The sequence below is a fragment of the Panthera uncia genome, chromosome F2 (genome assembly GCF_023721935.1).
Source record: "Panthera uncia isolate 11264 chromosome F2, Puncia_PCG_1.0, whole genome shotgun sequence".
Taxonomy (NCBI): Eukaryota; Metazoa; Chordata; class Mammalia; order Carnivora; family Felidae; genus Panthera; species Panthera uncia.
The window spans coordinates 6,839,150-6,855,491 of record NC_064812.1 but is presented as its reverse complement, the minus strand read 5'-3'; the positions used below and the strand labels follow the sequence as shown (position 1 = coordinate 6,855,491).

At 43.2% G+C, this 16,342-nt stretch overlaps 1 protein-coding gene and 1 non-coding gene across 3 annotated transcripts in view; one reads left to right on the top strand and one right to left on the bottom strand.

Annotated features, from left to right (window-relative positions):
- The window catches only part of KHDRBS3 (KH RNA binding domain containing, signal transduction associated 3), a 189,088-nt gene that overhangs the window by 116,161 nt on the left and 56,585 nt on the right, over positions 1–16,342 (top strand). For both annotated transcript variants that reach the window (XR_007458363.1, XM_049632863.1), the window contains exon 6: positions 3,846–4,041. Coding sequence is in view for 1 of the 2 variants with exons in the window: in XM_049632863.1 (XP_049488820.1) it covers positions 3,846–4,041 (196 nt within the window). In the remaining variant the exon portion in view is untranslated. The remainder of the gene's footprint in view (positions 1–3,845; positions 4,042–16,342) is intronic.
- On the bottom strand, positions 1,162–1,264 carry LOC125925015 (U6 spliceosomal RNA). The gene has a single exon (XR_007458669.1). It is a non-coding gene; the product is annotated as a U6 spliceosomal RNA (small nuclear RNA).

Genomic DNA, 16,342 nt, shown 5'->3' with positions numbered 1-16,342 from the left:
GTGTCTTTCTCAGAACAGAAGTTTTTAATTTTAAGAAAGTCCAATTTACCACAGATTATATCATAGATTATGCTTTTCATATGGTATCCAAAAACTCATCAAACCAAACCCACATTGATTTCTTCTGAATTTCCTTCTACAAGTTTTATACTTTACATTTAGGTGTAAAATCCATTTTGAACAGAGAGGAAGGCAAACCATAAGAGACTCTTAAGTATAGAGAACAAACTGAGGGTTGATGGGGGGGGAGGAAAGGGGGGGTGGAAAGTGGGTGATGGGCATTGAGGAGGGCACTTGTTGAGATGAGCACTGGGTGTCATATGTAAGCGATGAATCACGGGAACCTACCAAGAGCATGCTTGACACACTGTATGTCAGCTAACTTGACAATACATTATATTTAAAAAAATAAGCAAAATCCATTTTGAGGTAATTTTTGTGAAGGATGTGTCTGGGTTCTTTTATTTTTTCTTTCTTCTTTATATTTTTTATTTATTTATTTATTTATTTATTTTTTTTTTTTTTGAGGCCTGTGGATATGCATTTGTTTTAGCACCATTTGGTGAAAAGACTTGTTTCTCCATTGAATTGTCTCTGCTCCTTGGTCAGTAGTCACTTGACTGCATTTCTTTGGATCGGTGTCAGGGCTGTCTTTGGTTCCGTTGTTCTGTGTGTCTGTTTGTCCATCAATACTTAACTATCTTGATTACCGCAGCTTTATAATAAGTCTTAAAATCAGATACTGTGAGTCCTCCAGCATGTTCTTCGGTATTTTGTCGTCTGTTCTGGGTCTTGCCTTTCTACGTATTCTCTAGAATACGTTTGTCAGTCTACAGCGTGGCTCTCTGGGATTTTGATTGGGATTACACTGAGTCTGTAGGTCGAGCTGGGAAGAATTAGCAAGAATTGACTCTAACAACGATTACGCATGGGATTATTCTCCTTTGATTTATTTCATCACAGTTTTATGGTTTTCTACATAGAACACTTGTGCATATTTTGTTAGATATGTACTAAACCATTTCTTTTGTTTCTTTAATAAATGTTATTATGTATTTTTTTTAAAGACTTTACTGTTTTAGAGCAACTTGGGGTCCACAGCAAAATTGATAGGAAGGTATAGATATTTCCCATAGGCCCCTTGCCCGCACACATGCATAGGAAAATCTAAAACACTTCACAAATTGGTATGTCATTCTCGAGCAGGGACTGGGCTAATCTTCTCTGTATTGTTCCAATTTTAGGATATACCTTGCAAAAATGAGTACTGTAAAATATATATGAGTATATATTGTTGACTTACTAGCTTTGTATTCCAAGACCTTGTTTTTATGCTTATTAATAAGCTCTAGGAGGGGGTACCTGAGTGCCTCAGTCATTTAAGCATCTGACTCTTGATTTCAGCCCAGGTCATGATCTCGCAGTCATGGAATCAAGCCCCGGATTCATTCATTCATTCATTCATTCTCTCTCTGTCTCTGTCTCTTCTCTCTCTCTGCCTCTCTCTGCCTCTCCCCTGCTCACATGTATGTGCACGTACTCACTCTTTCCCAAAAATAAATAAATAAACATAAAAAAAATAAACTCTAGGAGTTTTTGGCTGCTTTGTTTTATTTTGTTATGGTTGATTCTTTGGGGATTTTCACATAGAAATTATGTCACCTGTAAATAAAATTTTATTTCTTCTTCCACAATCTTACAAGTTTTATTCCTTTTTATTGAATTAGGACTTCCAGTACACGTTGAATAGGAGTAGTAAGGGTGGCCACCCTTGCCTTGTTCCCAGTCCTAAGGGGAAAGTATTCAGTTTGTCACCATTCAGTATGATAGTAGCTGTAGGTTTTTGTAGATTTTTTTTTCAACTTGAGGAAATTTTCTTCTTCCTACTTTGCTGATTTTTTTCATGAATTGGTATTGCATTTTGTTAGATGCTTTTTCTGCTCTTTATGATTATATGATTTTTTTTTTTTTTCTTTAAGCCTTGTTGATGTGGTCTATCACATTGGTTTCCTAGTGTTGAACTCGCCTTACATACCTGGAATAAATCCCATTTGGTCATGGTATATAATTTTTTGATATATTGTTGGATTTAATTTGCTACTATTTTTGAGGAATTGTACACCTTTGTTCTTGAAAAGATCATGATTTATGGGTTGTTGTTTTTTTTCTCCCCCCCCCCCCCCTTCTTAAAGTCTTTAATGGCTTTGGTTATCAGAGAGCCTTATCCGTGTTCCCCCTTGGATGACATATCTCTTCTTGGGGAGGTTAGATAATCAGCTAAGCCAGTCCTGTGGCATCTTCTCTAGACCCCCATGTTCCCCCCACCCAACCCTTTGGCCAGTTGTGGCTCCCAGAAGGGGACTTAGAAAAAAGATCTCGAGAGGTGCCTCCTCTGCTAGGTCCCCACCAGGGTTCAGGACTAAGCAGAGACCAGTTACTTCTGTCCTCCCCGTTGGCCCAGTGTCTGAGTAGTAATGCAGGAGTAATTTTCAGGAGGCACTTTTAATGACCAGCTTCATAGAAGGAGTTAAGGAAGTATTCCCTCTGATTTTTATTTTCTGGAAGAGATTGTAGAGAACTGATATTCTTTCTTTCTTTAATATATGAAAGAATTCATTCAGTGAATTCCATTGGAGTTTGGTGCTTTTTTTTTTTTAAGATTATTACTCTTTTATTAAAGTTCTTTAATAGATATTTCAGATTATTTAATTATCTACTTGTGGGATTTAGTCATTTGTATATCTCAACGAACTGGTGCATTTCATCTAAGTTAACACATTTCTTGAGCCTAAAATTGTTTCTAATCTTCCTTTCGTATCCTTTAATGTCCTTGGGGTCAGTAGTGATGACCCTGTTTCATTTCTGGTACTGTTTATTTTTCTTGTTTAGCACACCTAGAGGTTTATCAATTTTATTGAACCTTTCAAAGAACCAGCTTTTGGTTTTGTTAATTTTCTCTGTTAAGTCTTTAGCAGTGTATTTGCTATCCCAATGAAACTAAAGAAGGAGATAGGAGATGCGCAGGCAGCCATGTTATCTAGGACAGTTCTCTTTATTTGGGGGATGTTGTCCGTGGGAGATGGATGAGGCCAAATCTTTTATTCTCTGTCTTAGCCTCATTTTTCTGTCATTTCTTCATAGACCTTGCACATTTTCTCAGGTTTTTGCTTTTTTGGGCTATTCTTGGTACAGCCTCCTTCCTTGCTCTCTGACTTGAAATCTCATATTTTATGTTAGAAATACGTAAATACACATGTTGAATTCTACTTCAGAAAATATCTGTTTATTCAGTTTGAGAAGGGTGTTTAACAAAAAAAGAATGGTATCTTAAATTACTCTGTGGTAGATACATTATTTGGCAAGGTACGTTTAATTTTCTCTTTCATGGCACTCTGATGTATATTTTGGTCCCTAGCTTTGCTAGTTATGTGTTCTCAGTTTGAAGATCTCTCCAGCCTCAGTTTCCTTGTTGATAGATAAGCAGAATGCAGCCCAGCTCATAGTGTTGGCATGGAGGTTGGATGTGACCCCGGCCTGGGTCCCGAGTGGATGCAGCCTTCCCAGATGTCCATAGCTTCCTACTCTGTATTTTAGCCAGAAATTGAGTCTTGGGGATGCTTTGATGTTATTATATTTATCGCTGCTGGATAAGCTGCCTAAGTGACTTGGCTTCCTTTTGGTAGATAGCTCTTTCTCATTTGCTTTAGTTTTTACTTTGTGTGTGGTTTCCTTGTTTCTTTTTACAGAAATACGGGACATTGATTTTTCTGAGGTATAAATGCATGTGAACCATGGAATGGTAGAGACGATGATGAAGATTGCTAACTTGACCCTCTTGCTTACAGGGGAAGGGGAGGAGTCACAGCCCGGCCAGTTGGAGTTGGTGTACCACGAGGGACGCCGGCTTCCAGGGGAGTCCTTTCCACCCGAGGGCCAGTGAGTCGGGGAAGAGGGCTTCTCACTCCCAGAGCAAGAGGAGTGCCCCCAACTGGGTACAGACCTCCGCCGCCACCCCCAACACAAGAGACCTACGGAGATTATGTAAGTAAAGGTGTCATGTGATTGACGCAATCCTCACATAGCATTGCATGTTGTAACCAGTGGCCCCCCTTACCTTGTTGTGGTTCTTGAACATTCCACCTCAGTTCAGCAAACATTTATTGAGTAGTAAATAAGATGTGATACTTGAAGTATAAGAAATGAAAAAGAAATAATCTCTTAGATCAGGTAGCTTACAGCTAAGATAGGGAAGATGAATTGGGGCCAGTGGGAAGGTTCAAGACCAGGATCAAGGAGACACGCTATCGAGCTCTTACAGGACTTTAAAGTAACATTTGTTCATAGTCCACTCCAGATTGCCTCTGAGTAACCCAATCATTTAAAAAATAATCACTTCCACATACCGAGTTGTTTTCACCCTCAAGTGTTTCCTCTGAAGGGCTGCTGCTGAGTATGGATTCATAGTTGAAATGTTTTTCAGCAAAGAAAACAAAAGTTCCCAATTTTTTTATATTAATGCAAATTAGTTTTTCCACTTACCATTCAATAATTCTTTGATATGGTTCATAGACTTACTTAACATAAGAGAAAGAAAATATATCCGTGAAAACTGGGTGGAGGGGAAGGGCAGAGGAGTTTTTTAATAAGAATGCAACCCGCCTGGGATTCTTCCTCTGACCTCTGAGTTTAACATAAATAAGGAAAATAAGTAGTGGATAGATGTTTCTTATTACTGGCTGAAAGTATTAAAGAAAAATTGCATGAGCTGTTGTCAAGGAAAGAGAAGCGGTGACAAGGCTAAAAGCAAGAGCCGATGGGCTCTCATGTTTTAAGTCAGGGAAATTTCTTGCTGGGTGCTCGGCACCTCATTGCACGGTGTCTAAAAGTCTGCATTAACTCTCTGGGCCACAGACAACATCTGCAGCTTGGTCCACAGCCACTGGAAAGAGCAGTCTTCGCCCTGGGCGAACTGAACTTTTTATAATTCCCTGAATATGCTGTGTCCCCTCAGGCTTCCAGATCTTTCCTCGTGCTGCTTTCTCTGCCTAGAGTCTCATCTCGTACTTCCTGTCTGTCTTGCTAGACCTAGCTCAGCTCTCATGAGGGGAATTCAGAGGAGGTGGGAGCTGATGTATTGAGTGTTACCGCTGAGGTCATGTGTCTCGATCACGTGTCTCTTTCCCACCTGCACAACGACTTCTGGAGGGGCAGGGACTGTTAGCTTCTGTCTCTCTGTACCTGGCAGAGAGTGGCTCCTGGGAACTCAGCGAATTATACTTAACAAATAAATCCCACGGTACTTTCGCCATTTTGCTGTTCAGTTGGAGAAGGACGTGGCCTCCACTTCTTCTCCTTGTTTTCCTTACAGTCTGACATGTTCCTATTTCCCAGTATTCCCACCAAATGACAGTAATCATCATGCCTCAAGCTCTCCCACAAATGCAGAGTGCCTTGCAAATAGCAGAGACTACAAAGGGAAGAAAGTGCTATTCAGTTTCTCTTAGTAGGGCCTGTGTCTTTGGTTTTCCAGCTCAGCTTACATTGGTTGAGTTCTCTCAGGTTTGGATTAATGTGGTTCTGGCTGGATGGTGCTGCCGTAATTGTCAGGCAGAGGGTGTGGAAGACCCGGATCCTGGGCCCACTGCACCATCCATGTGGTATGAGTCAGGCAAGGTCCTTGTGTGGCTTCATAATCACATTTCAGAAGGAGCTGTTGCCTTCTTCCCACGCATTACTTCACCTTTCCGCTCAAGAAGATCTACTGAATTCCTGCTGTGTGAATGAGATGCATGTCCTCTCTCTCGGTGTGTACACCCCAGTCAGTCTGGAATGAAATTAGGAGCGACTGGGTGGCTCAGTCTGTTAAGTGTCTGACTCTCGATTTGGGTTCAGGTCACGATCTCCCAGTTCGTGAGACCGAGTCCCGCATCAGGCTCTGTGTTGGCAGCGGGGAGCCTGTTGGAGAGTCTCTCTCCCCCTTGCTCTCTGCCCCTTCCCTGCTTGTGTTCACACAAGCTCTCTCTCTCACTCAAAATAAATAATTTTTTAAAAAAATGATTTCTAGGATGAAATTAGATGAATACAGGTAAATATTTCTTGAAAGGCTCAAGTCCAGGGGAGGAAAGGGAGGGAGAAATTTAAGGCCCTTGTTTCTTTTTCTATTTGTAGCTCTGATTTTTATTGATAAATGAACAAATGGGAAAGGCATCGTAACGATTGTTCTGAAAAGTACTGTCTTGCGTTAATTCACCCCCCTTTCCATTCACTGCAGTGGATGATGGGACAGGGGCCGTGCAGAAGGACACTTGTGTGCTTTCAGGAGCAGACAGGGCTGGAGAGCTTGTAGGAGAAAGGTGGCCTTCACTGTTCGGATGCCCCCCCTCGCCTGGCCCTCGTCCAGGCACTAACTGTCGCCGCGGCCGCGGTTCCAACACGGTTGCCTTTCTGCCACGCGATTGCCCTTCTGCCACGCGGCAGTGTTGCCTTCAAATAACCGATGACCACGTTTGCTGTCTTGGTTTGAATTTACCTGGAGTGTGGCCCTGGCGGTTTCATCGAGTTCATGCAGTAACTCTTGCACACGTGACTGCTTTGAGAGTGTGCTGTAGGTGGTGGAGTAGGACACACGCACAAAAGAAATACAGCTGATGCTTGACCAACACAGGTTTGGACTGCATGGGTCCAGCCATGTGTGGATTTTCCTGATAATTACAGTACATTACTATAAGTGTATTTTCTCTTCCTTACGATTTTCTTCATGATCCCTTCTTTTCTCTGGGTTACTTTATCGTAAGAGTACCGTATATAATACACACAACATACAAAGTATGTGCTAATCAACTCTTTCTGTTATTGGTAAGACTTCTGGTGAGCAGTAGGCTATTTATGAGTAGTTAGAGTTTTGAATTTTTTGTAATGTTTATTTTTGAGAGAGAGAGAGAGAGAGAGTGCAAGCAGGGGAGGGAAAGAGAGAGAGGGGGAGACACAGAATCTAAAGCAGGCTCCAGGCTCTGAGCTGTCGGCACAGGACCCGACACGGGGCTCGAACCCATGAATTGCGAGATCGTGACCTGAGCCGAAGTCGAACGCTTAACCGACCAAGCCACCCAGGCGCCCCCATTAGTTAGGTTTTTGGGTGGTCAGATGTTACACACACACATTTTCAACTGCATGGGGTCAACGCTGCTTACCTCACGTTGCTCAGGGGTCAGCTGTACTATCCTGAGTGCACTTGCTTCCTCGAATTGAATTACTTCCATGAAGAGTTTAGATTATGTACTATACCTTTCTCTCTTAATTTGTACCTGTTGCTCTTGGGAATACTTATTGAAGTTCATAGCCAAGAACAAGGATTTTCCAGGTCTCCCCTAGCATTTTACAAGCCCTCCACGGTGTTAGAGTGAAAGCTTCAGTAGCTGGACGCTGTGCACAGCCAACAGTGTTGGGCTCTGGTGTGAGGAGGAGACAGCCTCCTTGCCTCACGGCGTGTGCTTTTGACCCCTCTTCGTTTCCTCACCTGACTTGAATTTAATTTCTTACTTCCACTCCCTCTAAATATAGCCTTGCAGCATCTGGCATATTCCCAGACATTGGCCGTTGGTCCCGTTTGAAATCCTGAAGATTAATCACAACATGCTTAGCTTTGGAGCATGAGAAGGGGAAAGCAATTATAATTTTAAACGAGGAAATTTGTTTGCTTGTAGGATTTTAGATTAAGTGGGTGCACCGAAAGATACCCAACTTAGAAAGCGTAGGATCCTGTAACTGCCTCAAATAGTTAATTCATTCATGTGGCAAGTGAGAAAGTTGAAGTTAATCTTTAAGACAATTATCCCATTGAACTAGAATGATCATAAATTAGCTTCTAACCTCCGACAGTATGGATCCCTCACTTACATTCACCTTTATATTCCCAGCGCCTGATGTGTATCTGGCACATAGGAGGTCTTCAATAAATGTTTGCTGAATGAATGAATGAATGAATGTTCTCAAGACCGAGTTTTTAAAAATTGCCATGGTGTGGAGAACCCACCCAAGATGCCTCCTGTGTGGTTTTCGTTTTTACTCATTTAGCAATTTATAGAGAACTTAATTATTAGCAGACAGCTCTGTAATGCAGTCATTAGTTAGTATACATCTGTTTCTCAGAAGATTATAAACTTCTAGGGAAAACACCGTGTCTCTTAACTGATGTCTAGACACTAGCATAGTCTTTGGCACATTGTACACACTAAGTAAATCTTTACTGGATTAGAGACCTGGTAAATTTTCCTAATGAGGGTGACCGTTGATCTTTTCCAAGTCATTACTGTAACCTTCCGGTGGGAAGAAGTATGATAGTTGGCATTTGAAAAAACATCTTGCCTCAGTTATCCTTGTCTTCTGGTGTTCAAAGGGCAGTTACAGGTAACAACGAGAGAAGACTGGTTCTGTGTGTAGCTCCTGAGTCACATGCTAAAGATCTCCTCTCAGTCGAAGAACGAACTTTCCAGAGTGATGGGATAGGATATTTAACGAGAAACCACTCTCCACAGGGCGCTTTCCTATATGTCATGTCATGTTCTCGTGGCCACTCAGTGAGATATTAGGATCCTATTGTACAAATGAGAATTTAGGGTTGGGGAAGTTAAATGTCTTGCCCAAAGTCACGTGGGTGATAAAGGAGGCACAGAGGCGGGATTCCAAATTCAAGGCCTGTCTTCTCTCCCCAACAGTCAGTGCTTTATTAAAAACTCTACCAGCTGGGATTATAGGCTGTTCTCATCTTTGGAGAAGAATGTGGCATGCTACCCTCCTTAGGAGTGTGGGGGTGATGGGTGACCCCTGTGACCCCTTTCAGGGTAATCAGCCCCTGGTCTTAAGCTACCTTAGGTAGATGAATGGAAATTGAGAATAATTAGGAAGAACAGGATGGGCTTAGGATTTTTAAAAATAATCAACAGCAATATTATCCTATTTATTGGCAAAAAGAAAAGTATTTTTTGTTAAGAGTTTCAGAGCATCTGTAACTCTTGAAAAAAGACTTGTCATTCCTTGGGAACTCAGAAGTGCAAGTTCTAAAGTCTTCCTTGCAATACATTTTTAGTGATAAATGCTTTATTTCCGTCAATTTGTTTGGTTGTATCTAACCAATTCAATTTGCTTTTCATTTTAACTGCCATTTAACATTAGCATTGGAGGCCGTCGTGTCCAGAATAAAAGGCAAAAACGTTGCTTATTTAAACAAAAAAGGGGGTAAAATCCTGTTCTTTCAGATCCTGCCACAGCTGCTGCTGTTTTGAGCAAACACGCGTGTCAGTCCCGAAAACCCGCCGTATTCTTCAGAGTACGTGCCCTGCAGTGAAAGGATTCCAACTTTGTGTTAGGCTCAAAACTCCGTGAATGATGTATGTTACAATTTTTAGTGAGTGCTTGCAGTATGCTGGTTTTAAGAATATGCCTGATAAGGGACACCTGGGTGGCTGAGTCGGTTGAGCGACTGACTCCGGCTCAGATCATGATCTCGTGGTCTGGGAGTTCGAGCCCCACATCGGGCTCTGTGCTGACAGCTCAGAGCCTGGAGCCTGCTTCGGATTCTGTGTCTCCCTCTCTCTCTGCCCCTCCCCTGCTCATGCTCTGTCTCTCTCTCTCTCTCTCTCTCTCTCTCACTCTCTCTCTGTCAAAAATAAATAAACATTAAAAAAAAAAAAATGAATATGCCTGATTAGCCCGAGTGAGAAAGCCTGATAATTTGAAGGTATTTCCTTGTCAAAATGTGCCTATTGAAATTTGATTTTTCTCACGGTGTGTTTGTGAAGATACTTGGTCATTTGTAATATCATCTGAGCCGACTCTTCTTCATCACAATCCCTATCACCAAATATTCCCTGAGTATGCGTCCTTGAGAAGAACATCCATCAGCAAGTAGGTTTGTTGGGCCGGGGAAGATTTTTGTGACAGGAGTGCAGGTGACACACGGTAGCCGCTTGTGTAGAACGGGCCAGCTCACCATCGGTGAGACCAGATCCTTCTGTCCCTGAGTGCTGGTCTTTTAAGAAAACAAGACAATTCAACATGATTAGCTTTTTTTTTTTTTCCCAGAAAAGGAGAAAACAGATAATGGATATGTTTTCAACCATTTGAGTATAAATTGGGACCTTCTCCACTTTTAACTTCATAAAATCAGACATCATTACTGTCTGTAACTTCTCATCTCTTTTTTTGAGAACAAGAAGCACCTCTTCCCCAAAATGACATTGATTCATTAGTTGTGTCCAAATAATTAAATAACTGGTAATTAGTATAACCCAATGTTTTTAAAAATGAGATTTCTTTTTCCAAAGGCATACTCACTATTCAAGATGTATAAACTCAAATTGTCTTAGAAATTTTAATCATATTATTATGCCCAAAGAGAGCTCTGTAACGATTCAAAATGTTGGTATAATTATGCGCAAGGACGTGTGATGCGTCCTGGCAGAGCCCAAGTTACATATGAATTTCTAGAATGAAACTGTTTTTGATAAATTACTTCAGGCTCCGCGTGCCAAGCAAACACACAATCCAAGTAGGTGCGTGTTCCGTAAACACTCAGCGCTTTTTACCGTCTCTGAACACTGTCGTCCATTGCCGTGATCTCCCCCAACATTTATATGTTAACAGCGACTGGATCTAAATCTCCAAGCCAGGCCTCTCCCTTGCACGCCCTGCCCCGCGGTGTCCGCTTCCTGTGTCCTCTCTCCCTGCGTGCGTGCCCACGGCGGCGCCGTCACAGCCGTGGTCTGGGCCAGCCCGGAGGCTCACGGAGGCGGGTCGTGGTGGAGGCGCAGCCACACCCCCAGGCTCCGGGCTGTCGTCCGCGCCTCTTCGTCATTCCCTGTAATCAGACAGCCAGCCAGGTCTTCTCACGGCTGTGTAGCTGTTCGGTCTCCAGCTCCTCCCGTGACGGCGGCTTTAGTGAAGGTGCTGGCCCTCTTTAGGAGATCTCCCTCCCTCCCCGCCTCCGGGTCACCCCAGTGGGTGACCGCACCCACTTCCCCAACCTGCCGCCGTCCGTCTGCGGTGCCGCCCTTGGTCTTCATGTCGCCCTTGGCACTCCCTTTAAATCTCTGTCCACTCCTGTGTTTCCTTCCGCCCAACACATAGTGCTCTTTCAGTAAATGCTGGTTGTTCAGATGGACACACGAATGCACGTATAGACAGACCTGTTGACGATTTCCGTAGCCTGCTTAGTTGCACCTTTGCCCAAAGCCTTGTCCTAGTTCTGGTTCTTTCCCTTAAATAACGTATCATTCATACTCCTTCTAGAGTACGTTCTAGTATCTGTAGTCTGATAATGCTACTGCCTGCCAGCTCCAGAACGTAAAAACTAGTTTAGAATTTTAAAAGGGTAAGTGTGAGATTCTGCTCAGTGACCTCCGAAGGCCTTCTTGAGTGTCCTGCCTGACTGTTCAGCCTGCTAACCCTCTGCTGTCCCCACGTGACCATTTTACGTTCTGTGGGTATCTGTTGTGGTTCCCTCAGCACAGCAGGGACTTGAACGCTTTGCATGTGCTGTTGATTCTCTTCGAATGCCTTTCTTGTTTTGTCCACGCAGGCTCTTTTGACTGTTTATTCTCCTGTTGTGAAGCCTTCCTGGTCCTGATCAGACACTGTTAGTGGCATCTTTGGTGCGCCTTAGACCTACCTCTGTGTCTCCTTGCTCGTTTTTGTCTCCAGTAGGCTGTGGATTTCTTGAGGGCAGGAACTGTCTTTTCTTTTCTTCCCTCCCCATCCCCTTCCCCTTCCCCTTCCCCTTCCCCTCCCCCTCCCCCTCCCCCTTCCCCTTCCCCTTCCCCTTCCATCTTTGTTTGCGCAGAGCCTGTCACAGGGCCTGACATTTTAGAGATAATAAATAAACATGCAGAGGGTGGCCTTTATTACTGCCAACTAATTGTGTCATTTCATGTGTCCCATGCACTGTTACACATACTTAGTGAAGTAAAATTAAGTATCTCAAGCCAATTTTAGCAAACATAACATGGCTCATTTAGTGAACTAATGTGAAAGAATACAGTTTGATAAAGAGAATGTTATTCTGACAGGTGCAATACATACTTGGTTTCTTATCCCCCTTCTTATCAGTATCACCATTGTTTCCTTCTTATGCAAAGTGTTTAATCCTTTTGAGCTTTAGTGTCTGTAACTGCTAAGTACAGGTGAGGGTACTTGACCGAACAAATGAGCAGGTTAGGTCAGACACTGGCCTGACTTCCTTTCCAACTTCAGAATTCTGTAATTGATTGTTTTCTGAAACTTACTTGGTTCCCAGTGTCACCCTAGAGAAGCTTTTTCTAAGGAGGAATTACATTTTCGTAAAATAGAAATCTTGATACTAAAAAGAAATAAACAGAATAAACAAAGCAAACTACATTTTAATGAGAGAAGCTAAAAGCGAAAGTGAGTGGCTCTGAGTCTTTTGAATTCTAGAACGGACGTTTTGGAAAATGTTTTTAAAAATGAGATTTCTTTTTCCAAAGGCATACTCACTGTTCAAGATGTGTAGACTCAAATTGTCTTAGAAATTTTAATCATATTATTTTCCAACTCAGTGAATTATGGCTGTGTCTGCCATCTATTTATTCGTAGGAACTATGTGCCATTCGGTGATATCCCAGTGTCCTCATGTGTAATCATTCTAAGTCTTGGAGGCTTAGTTGATGGGTTGATCACCTTTAAAGGTAAACGTGGGAGGGCACTCTAGATGAAGTCCTACAACTTTACCAGAATATGGAAGCTCTCCGCAGGCACTTGATATGCTCGGATTATCCAGCTGAGCTGTGGACTGAACAGAATGTGGAACTGTCCAGCATTGCCCCTGTGATGCGGCAGTGCCTCTTTGAGAGAGGCAAGGGGAGGCCTGGCAGACCAAGGGCTCTCAGGGAGCCTGTGCTCTGCCCTGGAGACAGGCCTTGAAATGAGGAGATAGAGCTTCTCGATCCTGTCTTACTGCAGCTGCTCTCGGGTGCTTCCTCATAGGCCATCTGCCAATAGTTAACTTAATCCAGGTTTAAAAAGTCAGAGACAGTTTTAAATGGGAGCAGGAATCTAAACCTCATGTTTTGCAAGCACACGTGTCTTTTCTGCCCATGCTCTGGCACCGTGACTCATTAGAGCTGTGGAAGATGAAACTTGCTTTAAGGGAAACGCGGCTGGGGGGCCCGGGTGGGTCAGTTGGTCGGGCTTCCCACTTCGGCTCAGGTCACGATCTCGCGGTCTGGGGGTTCGAGCCCCGCGTCGGAATCTGTGCAGACAGCTCAGAGCCTGGAGCCTGCTTCGGATTCTGCGTCTCCCTCTCTTTCTGTCCCTCCCCCGCTCGTGCTCTGTCTCTCTCTTGCTCTCTCAAAAATAAATAAACATTAAAAAAGATTATTAAAAAAAAGAGAGAGAAACCCTGCTACTACCATACTCTGTGTCTTCCTCCATAACATGGTGGCACAGGGCTGCTGGAAGAATCAACTCTTCTAAATTTTTGGTGACTGGAAACATCAGTAAGGGCCTTTGGGGAAAATCAAATACAGTATATTTTTAAAAGGTACATGTAATTCTTTAGGGTAGATTTTGTTTTAAAGACTCCGTGAAGTCACACCCCTCATTCTTTGGAGAGCTCACCTGAAGTTTTGATTACATGACTAGTTTGGGGACTTCAGTTACAGGAGACGGTTGTATAATGGCAGATTTTCCCAATGCAGTGACTACTGGCATAATTTTGTGACAGTTAACTAATCTCTAAATTGTTTCAATTACCTTGTTTTCCATAGTGAGAAGTTTAATTAAAACAGAGTACAGATTGTGAAAAGGTTATTTATGAAAATGCATTTTAAATGTGAATTGAAAAGCCTAGGGACACCTTTTTATTTTAGATAAAAAGATGAAGGTTCTATAATTTTTTACATCCATTTTACCAGAAGCAAGAATAAGAGCCACATGCAATTTACTTGAAATGTCTATCAGGAACTTCACAACCCGATCTCGTCCCTAAATTGCTTGAAACGGTGACCTATTTTGGAAACGTAAAACTTTGGGAAGTGATTTCAGATTTTAAACTTATGTATTTAGAGGGTTTTTTTGTTTTTTTGGTTTTTTCCCTTTTTCTCTGTACTTTAAACAAAACAACCAAAAGTATTTTATATAAGAGCCTGGGCTCTGGAGTGACAGCATCACAATGGCGTGGGAGCACATTTTGCCTCTGTAACTAGGCTCGCCCATCCGAGTGAGTGAGCGATGATGGTTGTATCTGTGCTACTGTGATAGAGGTGTCCTGTCCCTCTATCAGGGCTGAATCAGGGCTGAGGCGGGGAGGGGACTTTAGAAGCATTGGAATGGACCTCTCATCAGGGATCACCGACAAGAACCTGGCATCTTAGTGTATCGTTTTCCTCACGCATAAACGTTCACTGAGCTGCATCCACTGACCTCATTCCTTGCCATCAAGCAGATCAAGGTCTAGGAAGGAACACCATTATCACCCCTGACTTTGAATCTTCCCATAATCCCCTACCTGTTTCAGATGGTGGTTTTCTGTGTATACACCCTGTGGATCCCTGTGTGTACACCCTATTTAAAATACTTTTCTTAGAGCAATGTGATCGCTCTTTTATTCATATCATTACTCCCATTACATTTTAAGTCATGGGTGATAGGTGCATGCCTTTTTATCCACAGGGCCCAGCATGTAGTAAGTAATCAATATTTGCTTGCTTGATACAGGGGGGAAAAAAAAGATCATAGGATATGACACCTGTAATTGACTTACATACAGAATATTTCAGGAGGACCAGTGAAGGGATACGATGTGCTTGATGGAATGAGGAAAGACTTTCTAGAGGAGACGGCAAACCAAGCAGGGACGGGTGCTCACAGCATTCAGGCAGGGAGAGCTAGAAGGATTTCCACGAGGGCTGGACGTGCTGTTCACATCCATACACGTACGGGAGGCGGTGTGTGCAGGGACAGCCAGCAGAGGGGCGGCAGTGCTGGGTTATTGATGAGGTTTATTATCATCTTTATACCTTCGTTTGTATTCAGTTTGTTGACAGAGTGTGAGGTACATAACAGGACATGGAATGTTGGAAGATATTTCAGGGCTAAAGCAGTTTAAAATAAAACACATTGTCAGGTTGGGCAACACAAGTGGACAGCCAGCTGGCCATCCAGATACGGCCTCATGGTGTTACACCATCCTGGCGAGTTGATTGCATATACGGTCCAACCCTTGGTGTTTATAGGGACAAGCGATATGTATATCATCATAGCTACAAACAAAGGCGGGACTCAAGCTGAATAGATTCAGATCTTTGCTGTGTCTTCAACTGCTGTGTAATTTTGGGTGAGTCGCTTATCTGCTCTGTGCCTCAGTCCCTGATTCCTAAATGGGAACGTCAGTGCTTCTCACGTGGGGCTGTTATTGAAGATTAGAAAAATTAACATATGGAAAGTATTTCAAGTGGTACCTGGTACATAAAAAGTGGTATGTGAGTAGTTTTGTTGTTCGCTCAGAAATGTAATTCTTCAGTTGACCAAGTGGCTCTGTCTTTCAGGGCAGACCCTTTTGCTAAATGTGCCCTGGACTTTAATACAGTAGTTGCTCCTTATCTCTGGGGGTTATGTCCCAAGACCCCCAGGGGATGCCTGAGACCTCAGATGGTATTAAACGATATGGTTACTATGTTTTTTTCCATACATATGTATCCATGATTAAGTTTAATGTAGGAATTAGCACAGTAAGAGATCAACACCAATAACTATAATAAGATAAACAGTTATTGCAGTACGCTGCAATAAAAGTATGTGAATGTGGTCTTTCTCTCAAAATATCTTACCGCGCTGTCCTCGGCCTTCTTCCTGTGAGGACTGGAGACGACGAAAGGCCTGCGCCAGGAGGTGGAGTAGAGCAAGGGGCATGAGACAGGTGTGGGGACGCAGCGCGAGCTTGCTGTTGACGTGACGACGGGTCACGAGGTGGACGAGCTGCTTCCGGACTGTAGTGGACGTAGGAAACCATGACCACGGAGAGGGAAACCTTGGATAGGTGGGGATTGCTGTGTATGATAAACACAAGATCCGGTGCTCTTCACAGCATCCAGAATAATTAAAGATAATCACAAGTGCTAACGAGAATGGGGTGCGGTGGGAGTTCTCATCTGCCACTGTAGGAAGGTAAATTGATATAACGACTTCGGAAAAATATTCGGCCCCCCCCCCCCCCCCCCGTTAGAGCCGAACACACGCTTCCCTAAGACGCAGCGACGCTGCTCCCGGGAGCTACTCAACAGAGGTGTGTGCAGAGATGCGCCACAGGACGCGTGAAAGAGCCACGCAGGCA